General features: G+C 45.7%; 2 protein-coding genes across 5 annotated transcripts; one reads left to right on the plus strand and one right to left on the minus strand.

Annotated features, from left to right (window-relative positions):
• Positions 1-15,218: 15,218 nt before the first annotated feature.
• Positions 15,219-20,068, plus strand: LOC100279209 (uncharacterized). 2 transcript variants are annotated; one of them, XM_008669540.2, is made up of 14 exons: positions 15,219-15,790; positions 15,881-16,056; positions 16,145-16,242; positions 16,464-16,640; positions 16,777-16,877; positions 17,360-17,435; positions 17,804-18,048; positions 18,130-18,226; positions 18,370-18,456; positions 18,724-18,782; positions 18,876-18,967; positions 19,070-19,147; positions 19,241-19,401; positions 19,566-20,068. In XM_008669540.2, exons 2-14 carry the CDS (start codon positions 15,963-15,965, stop codon positions 19,776-19,778), a joined length of 1,578 nt encoding a protein of 525 aa, XP_008667762.1. In that variant the 5' UTR covers positions 15,219-15,790; positions 15,881-15,962; the 3' UTR covers positions 19,779-20,068. The 2 variants fall into 2 exon arrangements, with proteins under 2 accessions (XP_008667762.1, NP_001352981.1); NM_001366052.1 differs by having other exon boundaries at positions 15,414-16,056; positions 19,566-20,009.
• Positions 20,069-21,759: 1,691 nt separating this feature from the next.
• On the minus strand, positions 21,760-25,022 carry LOC100304211 (OSJNBa0089E12.13-like protein). Of its 3 annotated transcripts, none has more exons than XM_020547814.2 (3): positions 24,680-25,022; positions 24,147-24,331; positions 21,807-24,033 (listed from the first exon to the last, which is right to left on the minus strand). In XM_020547814.2, the coding sequence occupies exon 3, from the start codon at positions 23,975-23,977 to the stop codon at positions 21,938-21,940; it is 2,040 nt and encodes a 679-aa protein (XP_020403403.1). In that variant the 5' UTR covers positions 23,978-24,033; positions 24,147-24,331; positions 24,680-25,022; the 3' UTR covers positions 21,807-21,937. The 3 variants fall into 3 exon arrangements, with proteins under 3 accessions (NP_001335095.1, XP_020403403.1, XP_035820759.1); XM_035964866.1 differs by having other exon boundaries at positions 24,147-24,471; NM_001348166.1 differs by lacking the exon at positions 24,147-24,331 and having other exon boundaries at positions 21,760-24,033; positions 24,680-24,817.
• Positions 25,023-25,476: the final 454 nt, after the last annotated feature.

The raw sequence follows: 25,476 nt of genomic DNA on the forward strand, positions 1-25,476 counted from the left end.
CGGCATCTTTATTCGTTTCTTCCTCCTGAGCCCCTGGCGTCCAGTCAGCAATGAAGTCTGCCAACGCTTGGGACTGAATCGAAGATCTATAGACATAATCAATACAAAATTCATTGAGCTCTGCAGCCCATTTTCCAATCCTTCCAGTAGCTTCCGGTTTCTCATAATATCCTTTAGAGGTTGTGAAGAAGGAACAATTATGTTGTAAGCTTGAAAATAATGTCGAAGCTTTCTGGAGGCCATCAAAACAGCATACAGTACTTTCTCCAATTCTGTATAATTTTTCTTTGATAAACTAAGAACTTCGGATACAAAATATATTGGAGCCTGCCTCTTAACTTGGCCTTCAAGCTTCTCCTGGACAAGTGCTACACTTACCGCTGAGTGCGAAGCTGCCACATATAATAACAAAGGAGCCCCTAGCGTTGGCGGAGTTAATGTTGTTAGATCTATCAAATATTGCTTCAGTTCTTCGAAGGCTCTCTGCTGGACTGGTCCCCATTGAAAAACTTCGGCTGACTTCAGCACTTCGAAAAATGGTAAATTTTTCTCTGCTGATCTAGATATGAATCTGTTGAGAGATGTCAGCCTTCCTGTCAATCTTTGGGCCCCCTTCTTTGTACTTGGTGGTTCCATTCGAAGTATAGCTTCAATTTTGCTTGGATTAGCCTCAATTCCCTTTATTGAAACTAAGCAGCCAAGAAATTTCCCCTTCTTTACTCCGAAGACACATTTTTCTGGATTCAGCTTTAAGCCAGCCTGTCTAAAATTAGCGAAGGTCTCCTGCAGATCAGCAATGTGGTTATCTTGCTTCGTGCTTTTTACAATGATATCATCAACATAAGTTAGCACATTCCTGCCTATCGAAGAATGGAGGACCTTCGCTGTCATTCTGCTGAAACTTCCTCCGGCATTCTTGAGCCCCTCAGGCATCCGAAGGTAACAATATGTTCCACTGGGGGTTATGAAGCTGGTTTTCGGTTCATCCTCCTTCTTCATCCAGATTTGGTGATAGCCTGAATAGCAATCCAGCAGACTCATAAGCTCTGATGAAGCTGCTACATCGACTAAGGAATCTATCCTTGGCAATGGAAACTCGTCCTTCGGACAGGCCTTATTGAGATCAGTAAAATCGATGCACATTCTCCATTTACCATTGGCCTTCTTTACCATAACAGTGTTTGCCAACCATTCTGGATATTTTACCTCTCTGATAACTCCAGCACTGAGGAGTCTTTTCACTTCGTTGCGAGCACCTTCGGCTTTGTCATCAGACATCTTCCGAAGCCTTTGCTTTCTTGGTCTGAAGAATGGATCAACATTGAGCGAGTGCTCAATAACATCCCTGTTTACTCCGCAAAGATCATTAGCTGACCAAGCAAAAACGTCTTTGTTGTTGAACAAAAACCTTATCAAGGTTTCTCCTGCTCTTCGGACAGTTGAGATCCCAATAGCACCTTCTGCTCTGCTATGTCTTCACATAAGAGCATGGGCTTCGGCTGATCAGCCGAAGCAGCTTTTTCCCTTCTGAACTTGTATTGCTCACAAGCTTCAGCCCCATCTATGTTATGGATTGCTTTTGAGTCTGTCCAATTTCCTTCGGCCCTTCTGGCAGCTTCCTGACTTCCATGAATAGCAATGGGCCCTTGGTCCGAAGGTATCTTCATGCAAAGATAGGTTGGATGAAGGATTGCTCCGAAGGAATTGAGAGTACCACGACCAATGATTGCATTGTAAGGGTATTCCATATCAACAATATCAAATACAACTTGTTCAGTCCTTGTGTTGTTGATAAATCCGAAGGTTATTGGCATTGTGATTTTTCCAAGTGCTACGATCTGCCTTCCTCTGAAACCACAAAGGGGATGTGTGGCATCATGAATTTTATCCTCGGGCTCTTGCATCTGTCTGAAGGCCTTAGCAAATATGATATCAGCTGCGCTGCCTGTATCAACCAAAACATTATGAACCAGGAATCCTTTGATCACACAAGAGATAACCATAGCATCATTGTGTGGGTAATCCTTGAGTTGGAGATCCTCTTGAGAGAAGGTAATTGGAATGTGAGACCATCTTGACTTGATGAAGGGTCCTTGCACCCCAACGTGTTGTACCCTTCTCTGTGCTTCCTTCTTCTGCTTCTTGTTGGCTGGCTCTGAGCATGAACCGCCTGTTATCGGAAGTACCAGCTTCGGAGCCGAAGCAGCTCCAGCTTGATCGTTGAACGAAGCCATCAGCTCAAAAAAGTGGAAGTGAATTCACCAGAGGTGGGCGCCAATGTTGGGGACTTGTTCTCAAATGCTATGAATTAAGAACAAGGCAACATAAAATGTTAAATATCAATGCCCTTCGTCCGCTGAAGCATTATTTCCCCAGGGATGTACTCCGGACGAAGGTTATAATGGCAGAACTACGAAGGTTATGCTTTCATAATTGAACTCACAAAGATAATATGAAATGACGTAAGGCACAAAGCATTAAAGACAAATAAATTGGAAATAAATAACATCATTTATATGCTGTACCAATTTAAGATGTTCAAACATAATATTTAGACACATTTATACCTCTGCCTTGACAAAGGATAATTTCCGAGTGATGCGATTACAATTGCAGGAATGCGTGAACAGTAAAGGAATACTGTTCACTATTTATAGGCACAGGACACAGCCCGTGAGGAATTACAATCGTACCCCTCATAAAAGTTTACAATAATGACTCGGACTCTTATGGATTAAAAGGTCATTCTATCTTTAATCGGTTTGTAATTCCGAAGCTTCACGAAATGGCACCTTCGGTATCACGTACGAGCAACTTTAGCCGAAGCTGTTTCTTTCTGTAGGACCTTCGGCGACGAAGCATGGTCCCAACAGGTGCCTAGGACCAACATTCTCTCAGGTAAAGGATACCAGACAAGACCAGAAGAGGTACACCGGCTAGGGCAAAGTGCTAGGTGTATCAAGAGAGTTGAGCCACCACCGCCATTTGAGCGATCCTTTTCTCAAGTGGTTAAGGAAGGAGAGATGGCGTGGAGAAGGGAACCAGGGGGAAATAGCTGGAAGTGACCCCCAAAGGATTGGATGGAAGATGATGACTTACTGGATTCGGAGTTTAGCAGGGAGGAAGACCAACGGGCCAAGATCCAGAGGGCCCTAGGGGAACAGACTGTGCAGGATCAGCAAGATATTAGGCATCATCGTCAAGGAAGCTTTATAGGTAACAAAATTCCTCGGAGGGGTGGTTTCTGGAGAGGGCGTGGGAATTTTGTGCCAGCCAGGGGTGGCTTTGGGGGTAATCGTTCTTTTGATAGGAATGAGACAGGAGGTAGGGGAAGCAAAAACCAAGAAAATTGTGATAGGGAACAAGGCTCTCAGCCATGTTCAGAGAGGGGGAGATCTTCTGTTTTCGGATTTGGAATGCAGCAGGGCAGGGATTCTAAAATCCAGGAAGGTCTGGTCAAGATGCTTCCGTTGCTCTCAATCTGGACATCATCAAGCTGACTGCCCGAATGACCCTCTATGTTACAAATGTAAAGAGTCTGGACATATGTCAGCAGAATGCCAAAATAACAAGAAACTTTAGTTGTTTGGATTTGGAATTCCAGAGCAGGGCTTCTTTGGTTTTGATATTCCTGAGAAAAAAGTGCAGGTGAATATGTTAAATGCTATTATTCACATTCTTGAGGGGGAACCCATAGAACAGAAATTAGACAAAGAGCTTAAAATCTGGTGCAAGCTAACTGGGATTTCAGAGTTAGGAGGATGGACAAATATGATTTTAGTGCCTCCTTTCCTGACAAAAGCTCGTTGGAATCATATGCAAAACTTAGCAGCCTTGAGTTGCCTTTATACAGTTACAGAGTTCAAGTAACCAAATCCAAAGCAGATCTGAAGGCTTCATCTGTGCTCCAGTGTGTTTGGATCAAAATTTACAACCTGCCAGACATTGCGCGTGAGGAAGGGATTATAAGAGAAGTAGCAAGCTTAGTGGGTAAGCCAGTGGTGGTCGATGAGCTAAGTATTATCAAGGAGGGACCAGTTAGAGTCAAAGTGGATTGTCGGGACCCCTCTCGAATTAAAGGTTTCATTGAAGTCTTCTTTAACAAAGTGGGATATGAGCTGAAGGTTGTGGCTGAGGAAGCTCGCACTCGATCTCCTTACTTGTCAGAGCCGAGTGGGTCTGGGAAACATGATGATAAAGATCAAGATAAAGACAGAAACAAACCTAGGAGGGATGATGAGAAAAGAGGGGGGAATTTGAGAGGAAAGTGAAGGAGTTAGAGCAAAATCAAGAATCTGGTTTTGGAGAATCTCAGGAGGACATGGAAGAAGATGTTGGGGAGGAGGGGACACTGCAAGAGATTTGTGATGAGATACCCATTGCGGTGTTTCACCCCACAAAAGGATTCTTTTCGCCCGGTCTAAAAAAGGCTAAAGACCACACTTATACGGTGAACACAACTAAAGTCTTGATGCTTAATAAGGAAATAGAACAAAAAATCATCTCTGATAGTCAACTCTCTGAAGTGTTGGATAATGAAGGTTCGGTGGATGATCGGGCCAAGGTGGCTTCGGAGAAATCCCAGATTGAAATGATGAAGCAGAGAGTGGAAGGTCAGACATTCTGCTCAAATAAAGAGATTAATACAACTACAAACAGTCGGGTCAACAAAAACAATATTGGGCTAGATGGTATGAATCATTTTGGGGAAAGGATTAACCTTCAGCTTTCAAACCAGGAGGAAGGGAAACAAGATTTGAAACACATGCTGGATGACTTCCCAACAGAGGGCAATGAGGAAGATTGGCATGTGAACATAATGGAGCAGGCTGAGCTTTATCACACAGAAGAAGATGGTGAACAAGAATGGGAGAAGACATTAAGCAAGAAAGGGAAGAAAAAAATAGAAGGAACTTTCCAGTGATAGCTACAAGAGCCAGCTCGAGAATTGCCAGAGATGGAATCCCCATACTTGAGAAAGCCACCAAAAGAGCTCGTGAGAAAAATCAGCTACAAGGTACATCGCATCCAAATCCTTTTCTCATCCTAAATAATGAATCTAATGAAAATCTATCTACTGTTATGAAAGATATAGGCATTGTTCTAGAAAATTATGACAATCAAATAGATGTGTTCAAAGCTGAAGAGCAGGTTAGAGCCACTATAGCTGAAGCAAACTATAAAAATATGTGGATAGAATTAACAGTAAAAATGCCCCTCAAACTGAAGAGGACCTGCAAGAATTAGCCATGGATGCTATCTATAACAAATAAAGAGAGATTGGAGGCTCCTTTAATTACCCAGGAAGGCCGAGGGGGGCTGAGCCCGAGAAAAATAAAAAGGAAGGGAGGCCTGGGAAACAGTCTAAAAAAGGATAAATGAAATTTCTCAGTTGGAATATTAGGGGAATGGGGCAGTTAGGGAGAATTAATCAACTTAGGGAATTTCTCACTCAAGATAGAGTGGACATAATGGGATCCAAGAAACCATTAAGCAAGAATTTTCGGTTAGAGAGCTTAACTGGATCTTCTCTAATTGTTGTTTCCAATGGAATTGGATTCCAGCGAGAGGTCTGGTGGTATTTTACTGGGGGTCAAGAAAGACTCCCTGGAGGTGGAAAATTGGGAAACCTTCAATTTCGCTATTAAGGCTACGATCAGAAATAAATTCAGCAATTACCGTTGGGTGGTGTTGTGTGTTTATGGGCCTGCTCAACACCACCAGTCTGCTAGTTTTTTGCAAGAGCTGTCGGAGATATGTGAAAGGGAGACCCTTCCTGTGGTGTTGGGGGTGATTTTAATCTAATAAGGAATAGGAAAGAGAAGAATTCCCAGAACATCGATCAGAGCCTCATGAACATGTTCAATGAATTTATTAATCACTACAAGCTGAAAGAAATTGCCAGGGGGCCTCAGTATACTTGGACTAATAATCAAGTTAACCTGGTGCTAGTTAAGTTGGACAGGTTCCTTGTTTCTACTGAGTGGGAGGAAAAGTTCCCTCTTTTCTTTTCTATAGGATTAACTAGAGTGGGGTCTGATCATTGTCCTATTGTGCTTGACTCTGATGAGAATAATCTTAATACATCTCATTATTTTTTCTTTGAGGATAACTGGCTTCTCCAACAAGGCTTTAGATCTTTGATTTCACAAAAATGGACTGATCTTAAGGATCGTAGGCCTGAAGGTTCCTACTCGATGGATGGGTGGCATGGGAGCCTGGTTTCTGTCAGAAGATTTTTAAGAGGGTGGAACAGACAAAAAAGAGGTGAACAAAATAAGATTAAACATGATCTTTTATTAAAGCTGAAAAGCTTGGATACTGCTTTGGACATGAATGACAAACTTCCCCTAAATTGGAACGAAAGATATAGAGTTGAGAGAGAATTAGAGCAAGTTTATCATATGGAAGAAGTGTATTGGCAACAACGGGCCAGAAAAAACTGGATTCTCAAAGGTGACTCTAATTCTAGTTTTTTTCACCTATTTGCTAACGGTCGGAGGAGGAAAAATAATATTCTTCAGTTGGTGGCAGATTCTTGTACTTAGGTGGACCAGGAAGATATTAGCAACCACGTGGTTGATTTTTATAAAAATCTTTTTGGGCCATCTATTCCTTGTGCGATGAAGTTACGTGAGGATTTCTGGGAAGGTAGAAGTGAATTATCTACTAAGGAGGCCATTCACCTGATTAGGCCTTTTGATGAAGAGGAGATAAAACAGGCGATTGACCTTATGCATGTTGACTCTGCCCCTGGTCCAAATGGGTTTGGAGTGGCCTTCTTCAAAAACTTTTGGCATCTAATCAAAGGAGATCTCATGAAAATGTTTAGAGATTTCCATGGTGGAAATTTAGATATTCAAAGGCTGAATTATGGGGTCATCTCCTTGGTTCCAAAAATTAAAGATGCCACCTCGATTAAGCAATATCGTCCAATCTGTCTTCTTAACGCCGATTTCAAAATTTTCACCAAAGTCCTTTCTAATAGGCTTTCCCAGGTAGCCAAGCTGGCTGTTGGGGGCAATCAAACGGGCTTCATAAAAAATAGAAACATTCTTGAAGGAGTAGTGATACTTCATGAGGTAATTCATGATTTGAAATTAAAAAAAGAGAGGTCTGATTTTGAAGATTGATTTTGAGAAAGCCTATGACAAGGTTAGATGGGATTTTTTAGCTGAGGTTTTAAAATTGAAGAAGTTCCCGGACAGATGGACCAATATGGTTATGAGACCAATGGAGAATGGGAAAGTGTGTGTGAACATTAATGGTGAGAGGAGTAAATATTTCAAGACTTTTAGGGGTCTTAGGCAGGGCGACCCTACCCTCTGCTTTTCAATTTGGTGGCTGATGCCCTTAGTGTGCTTTTGGATGTAGGGATTTCCAAAGGACACATCTCTAGAGTTTTGAACGATGTTCTACCAGGAGGTATTTCACATATACAATACGCAGATGACATAGTGATTATGATTGACGGGTCAAAAATCAATTTTAAATCTGAAATTAATTCTTTACTACTTTGAATGGTTATCAGGGCTAAAAATAAATTTTCATAAAAGCGAGGTCTTTGTGTTTGGAGCAGATTTCTAGGAGGAAAAAGAGATGGCCAATATGCTTAACTGTTCCTTGGGATCCTTTCCGATGAAATATCTAGGTATATCTATCTCTGATCATAATATTAACTCGGTAATCTCGGAGCCTATTTTGGAGAAAATGGGGAAAAGGCTAGACCCATGGAAGGGCAAGCACCTATCTTCTGGTGGGAGATTAATTCTAACTAACTCCTGTCTCAGTAGTCTACCTATGTATTGCATGGGTTTTTTATCTCCTCCCTAAAGAGTTTCATTATAAAATGAATTCGATTAGATCTAACTTCTTTTGGCAAGGAGCTGAAAAGAAAAAATGTTATCACATGGCCAAATGGGAGATGGTAACTAGACCAAAAGACCAAGGTGGTCTCGGCATCCTAGACAACAGATTGATGAATGAATGTTTGCTGGTAAAATGGATATGGAAAATTGCTCAGGGGTCTAATGACACTTGGTTCAAACTTATCAAAGGGAAATACATGGCCAAGGGAATTTTTTTTCCTGTCATCGGATAGAGACGTGTCTCAATTTTGGAAAGGGTTGCACAAGGTTAAACACCTGTTCAAATGGGGTGCTATTAATAAAGTTAGGGACGGGGAAGGTACCCTCTTTTGGAAAGATATCTGGCGGGGGGATGTGCCCCTAAAATTAGTATATCCTAGATTCTTTGACATTTGCATGGACAAAGATGCCAGAGTTGTAGATTATTATGAGGACGGGGAGTGGAATATCGACCTCAAGCGGCCCCTGACGATTGCTGATTTTCAGGTTTGGGATGAATTTGTAACTAAGCTTGACGATCAGGAGCTCACTCATGGGAGAGATGAGGTGATATGGGTCCTAGACAAATCTAAAACTTTCACAACTCAGTCTATGTATAAGTTTATGACTGGTGGAGGGATTAGAAAAGATATGTATAAAATATTTGGAAGTCCAAGGTGCCCTTGTGGATTAAAGATTTTTTGTGGCAATTATGTAACCAAAAAATTCAGGCAGGCGTGGTCCTTAAAAAAAGGTTGGAAGGGTAGTGATCTTTGTGCATTATATCAAAAGCAAGAAACAGTGGATCATATATTCTTTCAGTGCTCCTTGGCATATTTTGTGTGGAGTTGTTTGAGGGAGGTCTTTGGAAGGAACAATATTCCTAGCTCGGTGGAAGAGATGTTCTACTTCTGGATTGAAGCAAAACATAAGAGAACTTATCTTTTTCGTTTATTTCTGCTTGCAGGCATGGTCTGGGCCTTATGGCGTAATAGAAATAAGATGGTGTTCGAGAGAGAGTTCCCATGCAGTCCTTTTGTGCTCCTCTGTGATGTTGTTTCGTTTTTGCAGAAATAGAAGGTGTTGCTATCTGAAGATGAGCAAATCATGCTGGAGAAGAAGGTAGAGGAGGTGCAGTCTTGGATCTTCAGCTTCAAGAGCATTGATGGAGGAGGAAGCGACATAGTAGTGATTTGAAGTATTGGAAAATTAATGTTGAGATTTCTCAGTGCTTTCTGGAGTGATGCAGAGTGTTTTCCTCAAGCTGGTGGTACAACTTTGCTGGAGGAAATGTTCTGAAGATTTTTTTTGGAGAAGTTCATGGCTCTTGTGTGCTGACTGTGTTACTTCTAGCTGATCGGTTTACTGAACGTGTTCTTGATTTGCTAGTCTGTAGGTTCCTTTTAGAAGGTCTGATGGTTTGGATGTCTGATGACTGTAAACTGGCATCCCCAGTGTGTGTTTGAACAATGTTATATGCTTTCTTAAAAGCAGAGTAAAATCTCGTTTCAAAAAAAAGAATCAGGCTCGAATGCTCTTGGTCGTAACTTTTAAGTTGGCTATGATCTTTGGATTGTATGTAGAGTTTGAGACAATTTTCATCACCTAAGACCTTATTCGATTATTCCAATTCTATTTGGATTTGAGTGTATTGGAATTGATTTGGATGTATTTTGACTTGCGATGGATTTAAACCGACTCAATACCATCTAATCCACATGGATTAACAGTGAAACGAAGCCCTAAGGGCCTATTCGTTTAATGCTCAATCCATGTGGATTGGATTGAGTGAGATTAAATTCCGAGTAAGTCAAAATCCTTCATAATTTGTCTCAATCCCATCCAATCCACATGTGATAAGAATAACCGAATAAGACCTAAGGTTTTATCTGGATACTTTAATATTTGTCTCAATACACATGAATTGAAGTGTTTAACTTACATCCCAATCCATCTCAATACATATGTATTGAAGTAAATATTAGAGCACCTAAACAAAGCCTAAGAGCTTGTTAGGTTATGGGTGGATTGAGAGTGATTGGAGGGGATTAAATCCACTCCTATACAAATTTGTATCAAATGTAATTTAATATCTTTCAATCCACCTCAAACCGTCTAATGAGATTTCCCTTTGTTCTAAAAAATATAGAAAAGTTTATCAGCTGGGTCTAATGAGATTTGTATCAAATGTAATTTAATATCTTTCAATCCACCTCAAACCAGTCTACCGCGTGAGGAATAACGCCACCACCTGCGGTAGTGCGCCTCTTCGCCTCCGTCGAAACCAGCCCAGGCTCTGACACGGGGGCCCGGGCCCACGAGTCACCCTCCTTGGGCGCCGGTTCCTGGGTACAGAGAAGCTGAACCGCCACTCACGCCAGTGCCGCGCCTCCTCGGGGCCGCCGCAGAAGACGGAGAGGTTAAAATTTTTAAAACCAATGTAGCGCCTCGAGGCACCCCGCACATGGCCCAACAAAGCCATTAAGTGTGGAGGTCACGGGTCAGTCAACCGCGAGGACAGGCGTGGCAGTCGGCGTGGTCAAGGGCGGACCGGCAGCAATTACACCAACAGGCACGCCGAAGCAGCGAGCCAATCGCCAATCAAACTTTGGCCCCACCTGCAGGCTCGTATCCTCCCCTGAGGCGGGCCTGGGGGCCACTGTTGGTACCCTGAATCAGGGGTACCCTTTACTATAGTATGAAGACACGGTGCCCGCACAACTATCTCTAGTCGCGCGGTAAACAACACCCAACCTTTCCGCATGGGCAGCTCCGGGGCCACCGCGTGACCGGAAAAGGTGGTATACTCCAGGATACCATCAGTAGGTCCGGACCTCCTCGAGGAAGCGCTGGATCTCTGTACTCACGACTCGGATCTCCGAGTAGGGTTCAGGGCTCCCATGCAAGCAAGCCGGACCCCTTGGGTGAGGTCCGGACCGCTCTGAGCGGGGTCCGGGCCACCCACAGCGAGGTCCCGGGACAGGGGATACCCTGGCCTAGGCAATGGTCCGGTACAGACACGTGTCCAGGCTTTATCCTGTGCGCTTGCGCTCCCCGCTTAGGCAGAGATCCGATGCTGCCACGTGGCTTGTTGCCCATGATGTAAGCCAGCGGACGGAGCCTGACGTAAGGCCTCTGGACCGCGCGATCTCTGCATTTATTACGGAGAGGACGCGCCGCCAGTCCACCCTGCTGACAGGCGATGTGCCCCCTCAGCATTTAATGCGTCGTGTCCACTCGGCTGGCAGGCGGCGCCAGGGCCATCCTGCAGACGGCGTGCCTGTCCAGTCCATTGTCAAACAGTGCGCCCGTGCTGCGGGGTGCACTGTGTCCATCATCACTTATACGAGAAGCTTCCCTTGCACACCGATACTACGCAGATCTCGGGTGTCAGGACGCAAGAAGATTGCTCCAGCAGCAAACATTAGTAGCTCCAAGTACTACATCCGTTATGTTCCTGGGCCCACATGTTGGGGCTCAGTACCCTTGTACGTAACCCCTTAGTTATAAAAGGGGAGGCATGCAACGTTACGGAGGAGGTGGAGACACTCCGACACTCACACACAGATAGACTTAGACTCTCAGCTCTCGAGCTTCTACAGGAATCCAACACACAATGGAGTAGGGTATTACGCTCCGGCGGCCCGAACCACTCTAAATCCTCGCGTGTTCTTGTGTTCCCACATCGCTTAGCAAGACAGGCAAAACGCTTAAGCCCCTTCCTCATCTTAGGATTTAGGGCAGGTGCACTCCGCCACCCGGCCGGATAATTCCCTCTCCGATAGTATGTATCTGTTTTTTCATTAAGGATGCACACTGCTTTAGAGATTGTTCGGTTAGCTCTCAATCTATGTGGATTGAGGAAGATTGGATGAGTTTAAATTCAAGCAAGTTAAATTTTTTTAAAATTTTTTCCAATCCCATCTAATTTATGAGTAACGAAATTAACCGAACAAGACTTACTCCCTGTTTGGTTCAGCTTCTGGACGGCTTCTGGCCGCCAGAAGCTGAAGCTGTAACCAAACGACCAGCTTCTCGGGCGGCTTTTCCTCGCAGCGCTTCGAATAGAAGCGAGCCGCCTACGGTGCCCGAGAAGCGGCCATCAGTTGGCTTCTTGCGAACGCTTCGGTTCCGTCGCTAGGGTTCTCGCGCACCCACCGCGCCGCCGTCGCTCCCTCTCCTCCCCACACCGGCGCCTTCGCAGGTACGGACGAACATCGCCGCGATCTCCTCATCCGTGATACTCCCTCAGATTCTTACCAAAACAGAGGAGCCTGTCGACCGTCGCAAAAAAACAAGGACCACCGCACCATGGAATCGCTGACGCTTCGCGCTTCGACGGCCGCCTCAAAGCTGCAGCGACGCCGGCTGCTCCCCGGGCGGCAGCGCGCGACGTACGTCCGCGCCACGGCCTCCGCCGGCGAGCCGGACCTCTCCGTGCGCGTGAACGGGCTGCAGATGCAGTGGGGCCGTGGGGGGACCGATTTCAGGTCGTTGAGAACTTGTAGCTCTTATGCTGATGTCCAGCAAGCGGTTGTTGCGGTATGTGTTTGGTTAATGAAATCAGATCTTGGAACCATGGACGTGTTGTTCACGTTACTTTCATTGGTTCCGGGACAGATCCTATGTGGGTACCCAAGTAAGAACTGGCAACCGACTGTTTGACCATTTTCTACATTATTGGCAAATTACATTGTTCAGAACTTCAGATAATTTGTTGATCTTCTCATAGAGTTGGATAGCCCAGTTTTTTCATATGAGCGTTTGTATTCTCACTAGTTGCACAAAAAAGAGTCTGCAATACTGCACTGGACCTTCTCAGTAATAACTTTAATTTTGTTGGTCCCACTCTGCACTAGACTTTCAGTTGTCGTTGATAGAAATAACAGACTAATGAAGAGAATTCTGGATATAAACTGCATCACACTTAGTAATCCAAGTTCTAACAACTACAGATAATGCACTTATCTTTTCTTGAGTAAGATTAATATACAAACAGATAAAACACCATACCTTTTTGTCCTTGATTAAGGGCAAGATTAGTCAATTGGTTGACATCCTGAGTAGAAGGTGCCCTACATCCTTTTGTCCCTAACTCCTGATCACTCTTCCCTCCATCCTTTTGTCTTAGCTCCTGATAACGTGGAGGACACCCTAACAGTCATCACTTCAACCCCAGTAGGTTATTTTGCCCCCTTAAAATTGTGGCTAATTACTGTTGCATTGCCATGATGTTTAGGTGTCATTGGATGCTGAAAAAGTTATCAACGTTACTCCTCGTTATGCAAAGCTTCGGGCAGAACCAAATGGGGCTGCCATGGGGCGCATCATTGGCTGGCAGAACATTGAACTCATCAGTGCCAGGCCTCTGGAGACCATGCTGAATGAGTTCAAGCAGTTGAATACTTATCGGTTCAATTATGTAGGAGTACAACAAAGCTAATGCAAGATAATTATATGTAATGAGTTAAACATGAGTGTATTTCGAGATGCAATTGCTAATGCTTTACTGTCGTAGTTAAATATATAAATGTAACGGTAGTTATGTTGTAATGAACTCCACTAATTATATGTAATGACCTTTTGTTGCTTCGGTGTCATTGTGTATAGTTTATTCAAACAGAATCTGCAATCTGAGAATCTGTGTATCCAAACACCTAGATTCTAACGAACAGCTTTTCTGCACAGCTGGCGAACCAAACAGCTAAATTCTAACCACCAGTTTTTTCCAATAGCCAGCTTTTCCCCACAGCCAGCTTTTCAGAAAAGCTATTCAGAAAAAAGCCGAACCAAACACGGCTTTAGTTTGCTGAATTGCCGCGGGCACAACACAGCGGAGGAGTCGACAGGTCCGTTGGGTGATTCTGCTGGCGTGGCAGCAAGATATACTTACTACACGGTCGGAGCAGAGCGAAAACGAACGACGACAATAACAAATCAAGGACAGCCCGTCCCATCAACGGCCATCCACCCACCAAAATTTACTGCGCGCGCACTCCTGCGTCCCACCCCAGGGCCCAGGCATTCATTCCTCTTTGTATGTTGCTCACAAAAGAAAAAACACAGACCAAACAATCCTGCTGCAGTTTGTACAGCGAGCGAGCGAGCGAGACAGACAGTCGCAGCTGCAGCGGAACAGGTACAGCCTGCAGATGCGTACCTGAGCACATTAAAATCTGAGGTGACAGACAAAGCTGCGGTCTCGACCAAAATAATTAGATTATCTCCAACACTCACTTTCTAACTCTATATTTCAAACTTCACTTTACAAACAACGTAATCTACAGTATAAAATAGTACTTTACACGACTTAAGCCTTACTCGGTTCATGGTCGGTTTGTTTGGCTGTTTTGTTTAATTTTTTTCACGAGCTAGGATGCTGATATACTAGCTCGGTTCGTTAACGAGCCAACTCGGGTTGTTAACGAGCCAGCATACGAGCTAAACGAGCTACCATATTTCAGCAAAATGAAACTATATACATATTATTTATACATCAATTGATGAACATGTTATATGTAGACGTGGTGACTATGAGTTCAACTGATGTTGATAAACTATGTCCATGTGTTAAATTGGTTTGTGATACTATAATTGTAGGTTAAACTAATGAACATGTGTGTGAATTATAGATTCATGGTGAATTGATGAGCGATGAGTTATGTTTATTTGGTGTTACGGTGACGTGGTCTATGAAACCATGAATAAAGTTACCATTTTCTATTGTTAAATTGGTTTAAAATTAAATAAAAATTAATTAATATATATTGTTTTATTATGATTCGTGAACTAAACGAACAAGCTCGAGTTTGTAAACGAATCAAATTAAACTGACTCTTTGTTCCCTAGCTTAGCAAACTAAGACTAGCCGCAGCGGTAGACGCTGCCTCTCCCCCTCCCCTTGCATGCGGCGTGTAGGGGGCACCCTATGGCCGCAGCGATGCCCCCTACAGCGCCCCCTACGTGTCGGTCCCCTTCTCTCTCCCCAGATATAGCGTGTCACTGTTCATCACCCTAAACACTGTTTGTTTGTCCACGAGTAATTGTTAGTAGATAAAAAAATTGATAGTTGATATAGAAAATGATATTTTATAGTGGTAGTGGGGTATAGGGGGAGTATTTAGGGGGAACCGCTGCGGGAGATAAAAAAATAGGGGAAAAAAAGAGGAAAAAAGTGATATAGGGGGAAAAATTTAGAAGTAACGGTTGCGGATAGCCTAAACCGAGCCAACTCGTTAATGAAGTTCCATATCCAGACCTAGTTGCGCGCGCCTACTCATGCATGACTCATCTCTGGCGCTCGCGGCGCGCCTTTTCATGGCGATGGCCTGCTGCCGCCACTGCTACTGCTACTACCTACAGTACGGTGCTGCCGCCTCGCCTCTCCTCTCCGTCCTTCCTTTTCCGCTTTGCCCGCTTTCCTCCTTTTCTCTCTCTTTTTCGCCTTTGCTGCTTTGCGGCCTTTGTTCAAGGTTCGACGACACGTCCGACTCCGATCGGCGGTTTCATCGCCTCATCGGCGGCCGCGGGCGGCATCTCCCTTGGCTTCCCCCCCTCCACTTTGCTCGCTGCTTGTTCGCTTGCGTGCGCGCTTTTTACTGTTCCGCAGTCAGTCGCCACCACATCCATTCTCCGTCTTCTTCCTCGCCCGCCGACCCCTGACCCTGAGGCCCTGACCACCGCCGCTGCGCCCGCTGACATTTGTCTCCCCGGTCGCCGAAGAGGCGAACGTTTACGTTGCTGGATTCGCGTTTATCTTCCCCCGCATTACTTACCGTTGCCCCACGTCAGAGGATCTCGTTCCGCTCCTGGAGCCTGCTTGGCTTCTCTTGACTTGGGCTTTCGCAGCGCTGCTGGCTGTTGCTACGTCCCCTCGCTCTTCCTCTCCTCTGCTCTGCTCTCAGGGTCGCTTCCTTCCTCTGCCCAGATTGATTGTTCTCGAGGTACGCACGCACGATGCTGCCTGCCTGCTGCGCTTGATTACCCTTTCCCGTTTCCCCCTCTCACTTCCAGAAACCGAGCCTCTCCACCAGGTTCAGATCTTGGACTTGGACCCTTTCGTCGGCTACTCAGAGTTCCAGAACCCGTCCCGCGCTTGTTCCAGCAGATTCAGAGATGGCCGAGGTGAAGCCTGAGGACATGGTGCATCATCTGCCCATGGACCAGCTCCAGGGACTGGAGTACTGCATCGACTCCAATCCTTCATGGGGTACGTATATATGTCACACACACACACACGCATACACAATTAAGTGAAGCATTGCTGTTCATTTGTGGTTGGTTGGTGGGTGTTACAGGCGAAGGGATCGCTTTGGGCTTCCAACACTACATACTGTCCTTGGGCACTGCTGTCATGATCCCCACGCTGCTGGTTCCTCTTATGGGTGGAAATGATGTGAGCATACCGTCCTTACTCGTACTCGTGTGGTTTCTTGATCCTGTTTCGAGTTCCTGGCTTTCATCAGCAGTGTTCGCATGAAACAAACAAAATGCTGCTTTTGCGGCACCTACCCTAACATGCAAATTTACAACTTTTGAAACTGAACAGAAAACTCCGTTGTATAGTTCGTTTCATGGAAGAATTCATTGTGTCTATCTCTCTCTTATTACTGAAAGGATGACAAGGCCAAGGTGGTTCAAACGCTGCTGTTCGTTACTGGGATCAAGACGCTGCTCCAGACGCTATTCGGCACTCGTCTTCCCACAGTCATGGGAGGTTCATACGCTTACGTGGTTCCAATCCTCTCCATAGTCCGTGACCCCTCGTTCGCGCGTATAGCTGATGGCCACACTGTAAGTATGCAAGGATCCTCCAGCACTGTATTTTTCATAATCTCTGAAACAAAAACAAATTGGTCATGGAAGACTGAACAGGTTGATGTCATGAACCCCTCAGCTTATATCTTTTTCGCGTCTGTCGTGCTTTCAGAGATTCCTGCAGACTATGAGGGCCGTACAAGGTTCACTGATTGTATCCTCAAGCATCCAAATAATTCTTGGATATAGCCAGTTGTGGGCTATATGTTCTAGGTACACGTTACTTTCCCCCTTTTCCCCCCCTGTGGAATCGTAACTCTCCCTTTCATTTCCGTTGATGCAATGTCAAATTATGCATCGCTACCCATATCCAGTGATCAAATTATTTCCTTGATGTATCCGAAAGTACGAATGGTTTGCTAAGATTCTTGTATTGCAACCGAGGTGCTCTTTTGTAGAGATGTTCGAACTTTAGCATGACATGTCGACAGTCCTGTTAAGAGTGGCCACATGGTCAATACGTGGATCATTATCTGCTTATTCTTTACAAACTAGCCTGGGCCCTTTGGCTATCCATCCACTTTTGTGTCTGTCAGATTGAATTGCGGGCATTACTTTAGGAGAGAAAAAAGTACAATATGCTAATATGATATTCAAAGGTAGGAAAAAAGTATATACAAAGGTGATAGGAATGACTGCTACCTTCTGATCCACGGCAGGAATAAGAACATAAATTTTTGGTGTGCATGTTACAGGTTCTTCAGCCCACTTGGGATGGTTCCCGTGGTTGCACTGGTGGGGCTTGGACTTTTCGAGAGAGGATTCCCAGTGGTAAAATCTCTAGTGGACGTAATTTTGTTATGTATACAATAATTCCATCCACTTTGATTCCTTCAGTTTGCATACTCGAGAAAGTTGTCTTGGACAGTCTTATTTCTTTTCTTTCCGTCGTTAAGCGTTTGAGAACTCTTTTTTTTCTACCTTACATGGTGATATGATCTAAAAACTTTACTATAGTTGAAGCTCTCTTATCTTATAACTGAAAAATATTTGTGTGCCAGCATTTTGTTGAAGCTCAAAAATTTACATTAATTATCCTTCTATTATCCCTGCGATAATTCAGCTGTTAGCCAAGAGCTGGCATTCTGTTGTTCTGCTATACTGAGTTCAATAAGCTAATTCAAGAACAATATTTGCAGGTTGGGAAATGCGTGGAGATTGGTCTTCCAATGCTTATCCTATTTGTCGCGCTTTCCCAGTATCTCAAGCACGTGCATATTCGTCATGTTCCTGTTTTCGAGAGGTTCTCATTGCTGATGTGCATCACTCTTGTATGGGTATATGCCCACATCCTCACAGCAAGTGGTGCATACAAGCACACAGCACTTGTCACCCAGATCAACTGTCGGACAGACCGTGCCAATCTCATATCTTCATCACAATGGTTTGGAGACTTCCCTATTTATCATTGACTAATTTTAACATCCATGTTTTACATTTTTCATGTAACTTTCCACTCTCTTAGGATAAGCATTCCATACCCTTTACAATGGGGTGCACCAACATTCAGTGCAGACCATGCATTTGGTATGATGGCAGCGGTGATGGTTTCTTTAATAGAGGTACCATGATATACTTACTAAAAATAAACATAGAAATTTTCGAAGAGGTTTATATATCATGCCTTGTAGCAATTTTTTGGTTTTCATTATTTAGGATTATTTTCGATCCATCTAATTCTGTGAACAATATTTGAGGGTTGCAGACCACGGGAGCATTCAAAGCTGCTGCACGATTGGCTAGTGCGACACCCCCACCAGCATATGTCCTGAGCAGAGGCATTGGGTGGCAGGTTAGTGATGTAATTCTAGCTTCCAACAAAAATCGGTCAATATCTTTGACATGGCAAACGGTCTTCCTTTTATAAACTTCAGTTCAAATAATCTTCCTATAGTTCATAAATGTTGGCTAGAAAATTTTCTGATACTTTATTGCAGTTGTATATATGTCGAATAACCAACGTTTTGCTGAAGAGAAATTTAAATATTTGCATGTACTCTGTGTTAAGCAAGCTAAACATGTTCTCACCCTTTTCTTCTCAAATATGTGATACATCCAGGGCATTGGCACCCTACTAGATGGCCTGTTTGGCACTGGGACTGGTTCTACTGTTTCTGTGTAAGTGCATCTTCTTGCTGTTACATTCTTCATGCTGATATTGTTCTTTAGCTCCATGTCTAAGAGCATGCTGAATCTGTGCCTGCAACACAGTGAGAACGTTGGTCTCCTAGGATCAACGAGGGTTGGTAGCAGAAGAGTGATACAAATTTCTGCTGGTTTCATGATCTTCTTCTCCATTCTTGGTAACATTTGTCCCTAGCAAGTGACATTAAGTTGCATCAGTTAGTTTTTCAGAATTCTGTACAACTTTTTTTAAACGAATTCTAAAATTACCATGATTGCAGGAAAATTTGGAGCACTTTTTGCCTCCATTCCTTTCACAATATTCGCTGCCATTTACTGCGTTATGTTTGGAATTGTCGGTAAGCACCAAGCATCATAGTACACAAATTGCCTTTTCTAGCAATGTGTTATACTTTAAACTGTAGAGCTAATTGCTACGGTCATGTGTTCAGCTGCTGTGGGGCTCTCCTTTATGCAGTTCACCAACATGAACTCGATGCGCAATCTCTTCATCATCGGTGTCTCACTCTTCCTGGGTTTATCTATACCAGAGTACTTCTCTAGGTATTCCACAAGTTCTCAACAAGGCCCAGCGCACACAAAAGCTGGATGGGTTCGTATTTTTCTCTATGTACTTCAAAATTCAAATTCCAACTTAAACTTAGCTCCCAGCGAAAAGAAGAAAACATCTAGCATGATATAGTAACTCGAAGCTGATGCATTGTATACTGTTAAAGCTGAGTTTGAAGTGTTGTGCATTTTGTTTGTTTGTTGCAGTTCAATGACTACATCAACACTAGCTTCTCATCACCACCCGCCGTCGCCCTCATTGTAGCAGTACTCCTTGACAACACACTTGATGTGAGAGATGCAGCAAGGGACCGAGGAATGCCATGGTGGGCGCGGTTCAGGACATTCCGTGGCGACAGCAGGAACGAAGAGTTCTACACTTTGCCTTTCAACCTCAACAGATTCTTTCCACCGACTTAAGCCAAATTGCCATTGAGAACACGCTGCATGTCAAGTGGTCCACTCAAGCAAGCATTGCCTAACAATGAGGTCTGCTTCTGATAGAGTAGAACAACAAAAGGCTCGACAAAGGAAGAACTAATTCCCTGTTACCAATCGATTGTACATAAAACAAAACTGTTTAGGTTGACCACCGGTGTCGAATCAGAATGCCATATTTTGATGTAATATGAGTTTAGAGATCTTATGAACAATTTTCAAGCCTTATATGCAAGCTAGCTTTTAAACCGTGTTTTCATGGCTTAGTGGCATGGTCTGGTGTCTGATCCCCAAAAAGCTATAGAAGGTATATTGCAAGAATTGTTCTTCATCTCGCATTTTAGTGTCTATAATTTTTTTGCATAATATCTACTTACTGACAAAGGACTATTAACTACTACTTTATATCACAAATATAACTCTACTAGGACATGGGCTACAATCACCGTAAGAAATCGATCAACTTTTGGCCGCTAAGTTAATTTTCAATGGCAGATATGTGGCCACTGAAAATAACTCGTTTATATTTGTCCTTGTGGAAAATAACTCGTTTATATGTGTCCTTGTGGTTCGCGTTTGTAAAGAGTGATTGTCAACGTAGTAGCGTATTGGGTTGAGTAGTATGGACTAACCGAGGCGTGAGTTTGTACATGTGTCTTGGACTCTTGGCTTGTGATGCGTAGGTGTAGAGATCGGAGACAGTGGTCAACGATGAAGGTGAATGCCATACGGATTCGTGCTGGTGATAGGAAACGGTGAATGACGAGTGTTGGGTCTTGACTAAGGGACTAGAAAGCTAGGTAACCAGGTGCGGTGATTGACATTTGGGGACATCAGCAGTCACGAGGACATGGCGATGCATATCGTGTTGTCAACATGGTTCAAGTTTGGTGGCACACGTGTCTAGGATATAGGGGACACGTATGGATGACGCTACCTGTGGAGGTTTGGTAGTTGAGCATCAAAACCACCCAACGACGATTTCTATGGGTTTAGTCTCAAAACCTGGTTGTGTGGTTTCGGAGGAAATCAGAGGTGCCATGTGGAGCCATCGTGGAGGATGTATCAAAGCGAAGCAACTTCATGAAAGAAGCATGTTTGTCAAATCATCAAAATTAGAGTTGGTCCATTTTATCACTGCATGTGTGGATAAGTTCTATGTATTTAGGAGGTATGTTGGAAATTTGAAAATACCATCTATAAATAAGAAGGAAGGGCTGCACCAACCAACCATCTCTCTAGCTTTTGTTTTAACTCTATTTTCATTTTGTTAGGAGATCCTTAGGTGCTTTGATTGTGTTGGATCTATGTACTTATGATTTTGGGAAGTGTGGCCTTAAGCACACCTATCCTTTATGGTAAATCCCTGTCCAAATCTGATTGTTTTGGTTTTTGGTTTGATTTCTTTCACTTGAGCTCTTATGTTTCATTTTCAAAGTGAATTCTTGAATCTGAGTCTGTGAGGAAGTTTTGGCTTGTTTGAGGCATAGGATACATTTCTAGAATCATTGCCACCCGTTGGTATGGGTTGATTCATCTCGAATACAAGTTTTGAGTAGTTTCAAGTTTTTCTTCTTCTGAAAACCACAATTCGAGTTTGAAATTTCGAATATATTTTTGAAGGGGTGATCTTTTGATGCTCAAGCTTCTATAACAATCTTAACTTTTCTCTACCCTGCTGCCCACAAAGTTTCGCCTCGGTGTGTGAGGTTTTGATCGAGTGGCGCTGCCGCGTAGAGTGAGTAACAGTACCGCTCCTAGCACTATCGGACAGAGGAGACACATTGCATCTTTATCTAGAGAAGTTCTTGATTTGCTTCTTCACGGACTTTCCAATGTCCATTTTGTGTTCCAATTGTTTTGCTAGGTTGGTACTCTTCTCAGGAGGAACTTGTTGAAGGCATCGATCTCAATTGGCTAAGGTGTTCTTGATTTTAGACTTTTTTTTTGTGGGCCAGAGAGTGGCTACGGCGTATTGCTTAATGCAATGCATGGTGTAAAACAGCCAACTAAAAACACCACCTACTACTTGTGGCCAGCTTGCAGATGACCAGTAAACCAAACAAACGACCAGTGCACACACAGAACAGGCATGGCCATACTTGTAGAAGCAGTCGCCCTACCTAGCTAGTACGTATAATTTACCATTCGTCTGTACGCTGAGATTCTATGTGCAAGTGCCAGGACAACCTCTTGGACCTCATGAATTTGGCTACAAGAGCAACGACAGTAAGGAACTCGCCGCCGCCGCTGAGTTGCTTTGCATGAGAATTGGCGCTGCACTCGTCGGCAACGCAGCACAGCATCTGCGCCCACACCCTGCAGATCATTTCCAGGGTGCCGGTGCCACCGGCAGGCGAGGAGGAGGAGGAGGAGGAGGAGTCTTCTTGGTGTTGGTGGTGGATGAGGAACGCAGCAAGCGAGCATCCTCCCCTCAACACCTTGTACCCACGCCGATTAGTATTCTTGCAACGCAGTTCGTACTCCGGCGCAGAGTTGTTGGCCCACAGCGCGTCCGCAAAGCGCTGTAGCGAGGAGAGCAGATCGTCGGCTGTGCTGTACCTCTCGTGGGTGGTGAGAGCGTAGCACACCACGAGGTAGTCGTTGCGGCTGGCGTCGGGAGGCAGCATGTGTGGGCGCGATGCCAGCAGGAAGAGCATGTAGCTGGACAGCGACTGAGCGACCTCGACGAGGTCCGCAACACCAGCACCGGCGGCCGGCAGCGGCAGCGGCAGCTGATCCTTGTTAAACCAGTACAGGTAGAGCTCGGTGGCGACGTGCCAGACGAGGATCCTCGCCTCCAGCTTCGACTCTGCGACCCAGTCAAGGCCCAGCTCCCGGCCGTACAGCCCTCTGCTCTCGAACTGCTCTCGATCCCACGGCCTCGCCTTCAGGCTCTTGAGCAGCAGCTTCCTGACGTCCGGCGACACGGGGACGGACGGGCCGGAATAGGCCATCGTGTTCCACCAGTCCTCCACGCCCATCCATCTAGCGACCCTGCTGTACCGGCTGGCCCTGCTGCGCACGCACAGCTGGACCAGACCGAGCTGCCCCATAGAGCGCGACCAGCAGCGCCACCACCTCCACTCCGCCGCGCGGACCAGCCGGCGGAGGTACACGGCCGCGGGGGCTAGGGAGTTGCACACCGCGCTGCCTTCGGAGCCGTGCTTGACAAGCAGCGCGCATGTCCAGCTCGACAACACGGCCCTCACGAGCGACGCGGCCTCCAGCACGACGGCGCCGACGAAGAGGACGTAGGTGACCGCCACGTCGCCTCTGCTGTAGCCCTCCAGCTTGCGGCGATGGGCGCCCAGGAGCAGCGCGTTGAACAGCACGAACGCGGCGGCGGTGGCCAGCGACGACAGCACGCGGGCGCAGAGGCCGCACCAGGTGTGCGTGGCCTCGGCCTTGGTGTAGAAGACGTCGTGCAGGAGCGACAGCTGCAGCTCGGCCACCTTGTACAGCTCCTCCTCGCCGTGCAGCTGCGTTTCCTGGCTGCCGGGCCCGCACAGATACAGACGCGGTAGCGGACCCTTGAACCTGTCCTTGGCCATGTCCAGCAGCAGGTGAGCGTGCAGCAGGTAGGTCTCCGCGGGATCCAAGCGGCTGATGAAAGAATCGGGCACCGCCAGGTTGAACCTCCTCTTCCCGATGTCGCTGCTGTAGTTGCCGGTCGGGCTAGTGCCGGCGCGCCGGAGCGCCCACACTCGCTCCCCGTACTTGACGACGCCGACGGCGGACATGGTGACGGTGGCCGCGAGGAGCAAGGGGAGCCGGCGCGCGCCGACGATGGCGGAGGACCCGTAGACCACGTAGGCGGCGGCGGCCACCTGGACGACGAGCGTCTGCAGGTGGCGCAGCCACAGCTGGTTGTCCTCGATGGCGTAGGCCGTCATCTTGTCCTGCCCGCCCAGGTGCAGCAGCAGGAACGGCGCCCACAGCGCCGTCAGCTCGCGCTCCGGCGACCGGCTGGCCACGGACAGGTGGCCCAGCACGTAGACCGCCGTCGCGTCGGCCGCCATGTACGCCGACCATACCACGGCCCTCAGCGCGCCGGAGTCGACGTGGCGCCGGAACTCCGCCAGGATGTGGAGCGTCACCTGCACCGTTAGGCTGAGCAGCACCAGCGCCCGCAGGCCCCATTCCTCCCATGCGGCCGTCAGGACCTCGGCTGCGGCCATCGGCTTCTCTTCTCCACCTTATAGCAGAGCCATTATAGCAGAGCAGCTTCTGAGTTCTGACAATCAGTTCACAGTTCACACAAGTCAAAATCACATCATGTTTTATTTATTGATTACGTATTTATTTTATTAGCAACTATCAAAATCACAGGAACCAGAGATATACGACCTTCTGTTTAGAAAACTCTAATAAATCATCATCAAAGTAGGTCCTTGGTTCAAGTCTACTTTGGTTTGCGCAGACCAACTGTCCCTAGCTCCGCTGTGGGTTGACAGATTGAATGCTGAAAAGGGAGTTGGGCCGACAGGGCATCCATGGTCCAAATCCTGTCTGTCCATCTCCATCAGAAACATCTGCATCGTCCGCGGTCAAACAATGGAGTCTAGTCCAGTGCAATCCCAAGCAAGAAGAAAGGGTAGGTCTTTGGACGATCAAGTCCTGTCTCACGTCTACTACTTGCGATTGCAACGCATGGGTTGGCGGTAGGGTAGATCTGATACATAGACAAAATGCGGCGAGCTTGACCCAGAGTCTGGATATGGGGGTAAACTAGTAAAATATGACGAGTGCCTCTTGGTAGATCAAAGTTATAAATTGGCGAGAAAACAAGAACAGCGGCGCAACCGAATCGGATATACAAACAGAAATTAAATCCACCCAGACGGAGTGCATATAAGACCAATCGATGCTGGACTTCTTACCTCGCAATGCCTGTTTGCCCCGTGTGTTGCCTTGGCGAAGTACTCCCATATGGGAGGAGCTAGGAACAGAGAAGCAGCTAATAAAGATCAGATGCTGGCTTGGTTTCCTAGTGTTCCCTCTCCTTCGTGGAACCAGAAAAGGAGGGAAAGGAAGACGACAGCGGGCCGGGTACTAGTTCTTTTCAGAGGCGAGCACAGAGTAAACTTGCAACGCAAGCATGCTTGAGCATGCATGAAATAAAAAGCTCCTTGCAACATTTACTCGAGAATGCAAACTTGAACTTAGATAGCTATAAAGCTGGGTCACAAAAGCGAGGATAAGCTAGATCACAAAAGCGAGGGTGGACAGTGTTGTGTGCTCGGGAGTGGCTCTTTCGACGCTCTAAAGAGCTCCAAGAACCTTTTAATCTCCACTGGCATGTTGACTCATCCAAATTCAGATCTGTTGGAGACCAAAAAGAACCTCGCCGATGGTCCGGCTCTGAGTCAGTTAGGGTTCCTAGTTTCTCGCAGGATTTGTTACCTAAAACCATGAGATTAACTCGGAAAGCAGTTTGAAGCGGATCCAGACCTCCCATTTATATAGATGAAGGGCTACGGCCGATTGAACCCCCAACAATCGATCAAATCAAGTCTATTTCTCGTTTTTACCTTATGCATTAGAAGTAGTTCTAGTCTAGTTCTAGGTTAGCCTATCAATTCCCAAATTCTTCGCTTCTCTTCGACTCTACGTCGATTAGAGGAGTCTAGGTCGGCCTGCCGAGCCTAGACAACTCCTAGGATCTCTCCTCCCCGAC

This window comes from Zea mays, chromosome 2, assembly GCF_902167145.1.
Source record: "Zea mays cultivar B73 chromosome 2, Zm-B73-REFERENCE-NAM-5.0, whole genome shotgun sequence".
Classification (NCBI taxonomy): Eukaryota; Viridiplantae; Streptophyta; class Magnoliopsida; order Poales; family Poaceae; genus Zea; species Zea mays.

Excerpts from the sequence above, each read along its gene's own strand:
- LOC100304211 (NM_001348166.1), bottom strand. The coding sequence starts at position 23,977 with ATGGCCGCAGCCGAGGTCCTGACGGCCGCATGGGAGGAATGGGGCCTG.
- LOC100279209 (XM_008669540.2), top strand. The coding sequence starts at position 15,963 with ATGGCCGAGGTGAAGCCTGAGGACATGGTGCATCATCTGCCCATGGAC. Across the intron at positions 16,243-16,463 it reads CTCTTATGGGTGGAAATGAT|GATGACAAGGCCAAGGTGGT; the intron begins GTGAGCATACCG and ends TATTACTGAAAG. Across the intron at positions 19,148-19,240 it reads CGTTATGTTTGGAATTGTCG|CTGCTGTGGGGCTCTCCTTT; the intron begins GTAAGCACCAAG and ends TCATGTGTTCAG.